Here is a 6,985-nt window from a genome sequence, read left to right on the forward strand (position 1 = left end):
TTTTCTTTTCAATGAAACAATATAATGATATATATATATTTTTTTTTACAAAAGCTGTGAACTGTTTATGTATAAAATGAGACTCTCAAAAGGTGGGGGCCTAAATCCCATGCTCTCTGGGTTTCACCCTATGGCCGGTCCTGAATCTAAATGAAATCATAATAAGAAGATGTTATTTTCGATCCTAACAAGTGGTATTAATGCGAAATTGAAGGTAGACTCGAGGTTGTCCAAATCAAGCTACAACCAATTTGACGGATAAACCGATTCAATTTTACTATATTTAGACAATTAATTTAATTTTTTTAAAGCAAAAAAATCACGTAAACAAGTGCACAAATATCTTTGTTGAAATAACAAACCACTTATAGAAAGCCGAAACATTCTAATCAATAATTCAATTTCTTGGAACTTTAAAACCCCTATATATTTATATATATAGAGCCAAAAACCGCCGCCTTAATATCCTTTTCTCAGCAGTAATGTCAGACGACAAGCCCTTTCTTTGTAGGTCCCACTTAACGGTTTTGCGTGGCAACTGACCAGAATTTCAAATCCTCTCAAAATCGACACGTGTCTTTTTCCTATTCTTTCACGTCATCACTCTCTCCCTCCATTCTCTCAAACAAATATCACACACACAAAATAAAACTCTCAATTGGATTAAATTATGTGTGAATTAATTTCCCAAAATATCTGTTCTAGATCTTTCTGCAATTTTATTTTTTATCAGTCAAGAAAATTAAAGTTATAAGGTGAAATTTGGGTTCTTGATTCTTGATAGAGGGTTCATATTTTTTTTTATTTTTTTTGAGAATGGCAGGGAATAATGATGATTTAATGAGAGGAAACCCACCTGGGATATTGTTAATTAGAAGCATGAGAAGGAAAGATTGGAGTTTAAAGACATATAAATATGTTGTTTTGTTGATTACATTTATTGCTTATACAGCTTATCATGCTTCAAGAAAACCTAGTAGTATTGTTAAAAGTGTTTTACATCCCAACCCATATATCAACATAACTGTTACAAATCCATGGCCAATTGGGCGACTTTTTGTAAAAAAAGAAACTTTGGGTCATTTGGATAAATCAAGAAAGAAAGGTTGGGAACCATTTAATGGTGAAAATGGAACATTGAAATTAGGTGAAATTGATGTTGCATTTCTAGCATGTTATTCTATAGGAATGTATGTAGCTGGACACTTAGGTGATTCATTGGATTTAAGGTTGTTTTTAACAACTGGTATGATTGGAAGTGGGATATTTGTGGGGTTATTTGGTATGGGTTATTTTTGGAAAGTACATGCTTTTTGGTTTTATTTGGTAATGCAAATGGTTGCTGGTTTGTTTCAAGCTACTGGTTGGCCATCTGTTGTTGCTGTTATTGGTAATTGGTTTGGTAAAAGGAAAAGAGGATTAATTATGGGTATTTGGAATGCTCATACTTCTGTTGGTAATATTAGTGGATCACTTATGGCTGCTGCTGTTTTGGAATATGGTTGGGGTTGGTCTTTTATTGTTCCGGGTGCGTTTATATTTTTCGCGGGGATAATGGTGTATTTGTTATTGCCTGCTTATCCTGAGGATGTTGGATTTCCTTGTCCTAATCGACCGTCTGTTGAGGTTTCAACGAACGATGAAGAAGCTCAGAGAGTGAAAGAAAATGTGGGTGAAAATGAACAGTTTAATGTACCTCGGGTTGGTTCAGGAAGTAGGACAAGTGTTGGTCTTCTTGATGCTTGTTTAATACCAGGAGTTATTCCATTTGCACTGTGCCTTTTCTTCTCAAAGTTGGTGGCATACACGTTTTTGTACTGGTTGCCGTTTTACCTTAGTCAAACAGGTATAGTTGCTTATATTTATGAATTGCGCGTTTGCTATACTTGGTTCTTTGTGTGTGATAGGCGTTGTTCTGACGTAAAAGAACTTGTCCAAGAAACCTACAGATTGGAGGGATTATCTGAAATGTATTACCTAGGCTTGAAGTTAGTTTTCATGACTGTTACTTTTCCCATTTGCAGGTTGATTTGTAATAATTTTTGTTTCTATGAGGTGTTTAGGAGTGTCCATTGCTGATAAGGTAGGGAATTTTGTTCATGGAGCTTTTGAGTGTTGAAAGGAAAGAAATTCTGACCAAAAAAAAAAAAGGTGTTCAGGTCTGCATTTCTATTAAATCTCTAAATGAAGTAGTTGGTGCTGCTAACTCTGATGCTTCCTGAGTGGTAAATACACGTTCCATCTTTTCTAACGTTTCATCTGATTAAGGAGCATGGAGCTGATAATGTTGGAGTTACACTGTAGTATATGCTTCAAATGGCAAATCGAGCTACTGATTGTGTTTTTCTATTTGCTGCATTTACATTGCATACAGGAGTGTCACTCTTTTTCATATGATCAGTTTCGCCTTACCCTGCTTTCTGAAATCCCAAAAAGGATGAGAACCCGTACAGGACAAGGGCCATGCTGCATCAGCATACCAACATATGTAGAATATCTCACACAAGCTCTTTAGTTCTGGCATGCTAGCAAACAACTCTAACATTACATTCTAGTGCCAAATGGCTTCTAAACAGACCACCTTAAGTGAGAAGCAGGGAAGTACCAAACTTATAGACGTTTTGAATAAGAAGGCACCATCTGAGTCTGTTTAAACTACAAATTATGCAGATCTTAGTTTGATGGTTTGTTAGCGTAAGTAAGAGAAGGTGCATATCTAATAAATTTGAAGGTTGTGCCTAAGCAAACTGTACTCTTAACAACTAATTTCAGCTAGGTTTCTTTAAGTTCCCTGATGCATTACTCGCAAAGTAGTGTTTCTAGTTCAACTTCATAACTCACTTCTTGATAGAAGCTTGTTACACATGTTTGTTGGTTATATACTTGCTTTGATGTCAAATGTTCCTCAGGTGCTAACTACAAAGTAACAATTCTCCATTTGTTGCAATTGTTCCCCTTATTTTTAGAAGTAATGAAGATATTAAATTTACCTGATAACTTTAAAATACCTAGATTGATTATCTTTTTTTGTTTGATTACTAGTATCAATGTTCATTTACTTTGAAGATTCATTGTCAGACTTCGTTTTCTTTTGGCAAATTTCCAAGTGACGCTATGGTCATGTTCCTCATCTTGGTTCTTGATGATCTCCTTACAGCTATAGGGGGAGAGTATGTTTCAGTGAAATCTGCTGGGAATCTATCTGCTCTGTTTGATGTTGGAGGTATAGTTGGTGGAATTCTAGCTGGACATTTATCTGACAAGCTTGATGCTCGTGCTACTACAGCAGCCAGCTTCATGTATGCAGCGATTCCTTCAATGCTTCTGTATCGCAAATATGGAGGAACATCAAAGTTCATGAACATTTTTCTGATGATGATAGCTGGCTTGTTTATTAATGGGCCTTATGCTCTTATAACAACGGCAGTGTCAGCAGATTTGGGTACTCACAGCTCTTTGAAAGGAGATTCACGAGCACTTGCAACAGTTACTGCCATTATTGATGGTACTGGATCTATGGGTGCTGCTTTAGGTCCTCTATTGACTGGTTTTCTTTCGACAAAAGGATGGGATGCAGTTTTTATAATGCTTGTTGTTGGTGCACTTAGTGCTGGTCTTCTTCTATCACGTTTGGTTCTTGTTGAACTGAGTGAGAAGTTCTCTAAACGCCTACCCTGTGGACAACACAATGACGGAGGTAACATATGTCTTCATTTGTGTGTCTGTTTGTGATTTGTATTTGTTCAACTGTGTCTATCATCCTTAGTTCATTATTTTGTTTGACAAAGGTAAATTTCCTTATTTCATTTCTTCTTTTCTCTGCAAAGTCGGGCACAAATGCATAATTTGTTAATGTGTCAGAGTATATGCATATGTAAACGCATATCATTTGCTCAAAAAAATTAGCATACTGATTTTAGAATTGGAGCAGTAGGATGAAATGAATTATAAACATTTTTTTTTTAATCTAGCTCACGCAATAGTGAAAAGATACAACACTTTGCTCCCTTTCTTCTTTTTCCCCCTTTTTGGGCTTTTGGGGAAAAAGTATTTTGTTCAAATGTCTTGCTAACACTTTTATACCCAAGAAATAAGTAACAAATGACTATTGCTGGTCATGTTCTGTATAAGCTTGGTGACAATAATCTATCTGGAACAGTGGTTTATTGTTGTCGAGTAAAGCTGAAGCAGATAGTACTTTTGATAAAGGTAAAAGAGAAATTAAAATGTTTTATCCTTTTTATATGAGTTTTTTTGTGATAGAAGTTCTAGTCAAGATATTATAGCTGTGTCCTGTATAAGAAAATTTCATGTTCCCAAGTATTCATGTTCTTAGCTTATAGACTCCTCGAGTAAATGATGAAATTATTGGAGCTTGAAACTTAATTATCAAATTTATTAGACTGTATCATGCTGTAGATCCCTGTGCAAGTTTGGTGTATTGGATCAGTAGTATGTTATAGCATTTGCAGTGAAGAATGGAAATTTAAACAACCCCATGACACAGAGCAGTAATTTAGTCTGAGTTCTACATATTGGTGCATATATCTTCTTGTGTGGGCTATGCAAAACATCTTACGTCAACAATGATAATTACTTGTTAGTTTCTCTATGTTTATCTGATCCCCTTATATCTCACACATAATCCATTACTGAATCCAGCTTCAAATGAGCTTGATCTCCTCCTCCATCTGTATCATGGAGGAAATGAAAGTACTACTTAGTATTTATTTTTTGTATAGATATTTCTCCAAGATTTAATTAAATTGCATAATTTACTTGCATGGTCAAGTGCATCAGAATCTGGGTGATACGAGTGGGTGAATTTATTTCGGCAAAAGATTTTGTTTCTTTGTTGTTATTTTTTGTTCATTTACTCAAGCAGAATCTATTTTCAATAAGAGTTTGAAACTTATTCAAATCGTCTCCTAACCCTCCCAGCCACCCCCAAAATGAATGGAGGAGTAATTAATGTTTAAAATGCGTTAAATGCAATACAATGCATGAAAAAAATATTAGGACAAGGTGAATTCTGATATATGTCTCTCCTTGCTTGTGCAGTAATTACAGACATATTAGAGTAGCTTTATCATCTTTGTTTGTCATCATCATCATCATCTTTGTTTGTGTATTCTGAAATTCTCATTACAGATTTTTTTTTTTTTTTTTTGAAGTGCTTCATTATTGTGTAATATTTATATGTAAACTATGAAAAAGTTATTTCAAATAATGAATCCTATCTGCATATCATTTTGCTTCTCATACATTACCATTTAATGATGTCTGTTTCTGTACATAGTTGCAGTTTGAAGCTCCTATAAAGCACCCATAGACATGTTTCAATCCTCAATTTACTGCCATTTGTTTTGTTATCTAGAACTCTTTAGGAGACTTAAACCCACAAAATGATTCATACTGCAACTAAAGAATGCATCTTACTCTGGACTTTCTTGTTTTTAGTTCTCTATTGATATTGAAGAAGATGAATGAACTCCGCTTTTCTTGGTCTTTTTGTGATAATATTAGTAGTGAAACAACTTTAAAAGCTTCCACATAGGAGTCGCAATCTCCCGAAAAATTTTATTAGTACAGTACGCTGGCACATGCTTCTATGATCTTGCAGTCTTTGCTGTGGAGGGACCTTATGATTAAACGTGTCGATTGTTCACTTAAAATCTTTGGAAATTGCTTTGTTTATGGAATTGTCGCTATGTGGTGTATAATGAAATTTTCTGATATATTCTTGGATATTATGTGTGAGCCATTGATTTGTTCATGTAAGAAGTTGCTATTCAAAATACTGTTTTTTTTTTCTCACCTTTTAGAGGATAGGGTGTGTAGCATGTTCTCTGTTCTTCAAATTACTTTTAAGTTTTGGCTTGTAATCTTCAAAACTATGAACCATTCTCATCTAAGAAAGTTGCTCCGTCTTGCAGGTTCTGCATCTCAACCCCTTTTAAGAGACCAAAGATGAGGATTTGTTGGGCATGTTTTCTCAAGAAACATAAAGATATGATAGAAGATACAAGTATTGCCTCTGCGTGAAAACATAAGCAAAAATCTATGGTACCAAAAAGCCAATGGAATCAATGTGACTCGAGAAGCCACTCTGTCTTCAAAATCGCCATTCATCTTTCTTCGATATGCTTTTGTTTACGGAATGTAAGTTCTTTTGTAGCTCGTTGGAGTCGTCGTAGTCTCTTGGTACGTGTCTAAATGAAACAAAGGCATTTCTCTCTTGAGGTTTTTCTGTTGTGATTATTGCTTATTATCTGAGATATATTTAGAGGTTTAGAGGTTTAGCGAGACGTGTCTGGTAGTTATGATACAGCTGATATTACCTTTCTTCCTATCCCTTGAGGAGTTGTTGATAGAATAAAGTGAGGCTAGACTGGTAGATTTATTATGACATCCGATGAATATCCTTTGTTTGTTTCACCATTTGGTCCATATTACATATTTTCTAAAGTTTTTGCATAAATCTTCTTCTCATAAGGATATTTGTTGAAGTTACCTTCTGTTTCTTTTTGAACCTCTCTCATTATTAACACTGCCTTTAATTGAAACACTATAAAAGGGAAGCTGCGAGTTAACTGGTTATCTGTATTCTTCTACGAGAAAATGATCAAGTCTTTGGGGACATACTGCCTGTGGAGTCAGCTAAACATCTTCACTCTCCAATCATGAACCAGAGTTTGTGTAACAATTTCATTTGATAGTGAAAAAAGTATATTAGAATTTGGTCAGTTAATTGTGTCATTCTTCCGCAGATAATCTCAATTAGACCCCACCTGCGTGATTAGGCCTGTGCACGAATCGGTTCGGTTCGGTTTTGGCCATCATCGAGTTGAAATTTCAAATTTTGACTTTATAAAATTCTCAACTAAACTCGATCAATCCCAGGTTCAATTCAATTTGTTTTTTATTATTTCGATTCGGTTACACAAATCGATTTGTTCGGTCTATTCGAAATTTAAACAAGTAA

The 6,985-nt window shown here is 34.9% G+C and overlaps 1 protein-coding gene across 1 annotated transcript; it reads left to right on the plus strand.

The window, feature by feature from the left end:
• Positions 1-620: 620 nt before the first annotated feature.
• LOC132640876 (putative glycerol-3-phosphate transporter 4) lies at positions 621-6,481 on the plus strand. The gene is made up of 3 exons (XM_060357676.1): positions 621-1,846; positions 3,158-3,697; positions 5,937-6,481. Exons 1-3 carry the CDS (start codon positions 817-819, stop codon positions 5,972-5,974), a joined length of 1,608 nt encoding a protein of 535 aa, XP_060213659.1. The 5' UTR covers positions 621-816; the 3' UTR covers positions 5,975-6,481.
• The last annotated feature ends 504 nt before the right edge of the window (positions 6,482-6,985 follow it).

The sequence above is a fragment of the Lycium barbarum genome, chromosome 1, assembly GCF_019175385.1.
Source record: "Lycium barbarum isolate Lr01 chromosome 1, ASM1917538v2, whole genome shotgun sequence".
NCBI lineage: Eukaryota > Viridiplantae > Streptophyta > Magnoliopsida > Solanales > Solanaceae > Lycium > Lycium barbarum.

What these genes read in the sequence shown, in the direction of transcription:
- LOC132640876 (XM_060357676.1), top strand. Translation starts at nt 817, where the DNA reads ATGGCAGGGAATAATGATGATTTAATGAGAGGAAACCCACCTGGGATA. An exon ending in GTTTTACCTTAGTCAAACAG is followed by an intron (nt 1,847 to 3,157) that starts GTATAGTTGCTT and finishes ATCTCCTTACAG; the next exon opens with CTATAGGGGGAGAGTATGTT. An exon ending in TGGACAACACAATGACGGAG is followed by an intron (nt 3,698 to 5,936) that starts GTAACATATGTC and finishes TCCGTCTTGCAG; the next exon opens with GTTCTGCATCTCAACCCCTT.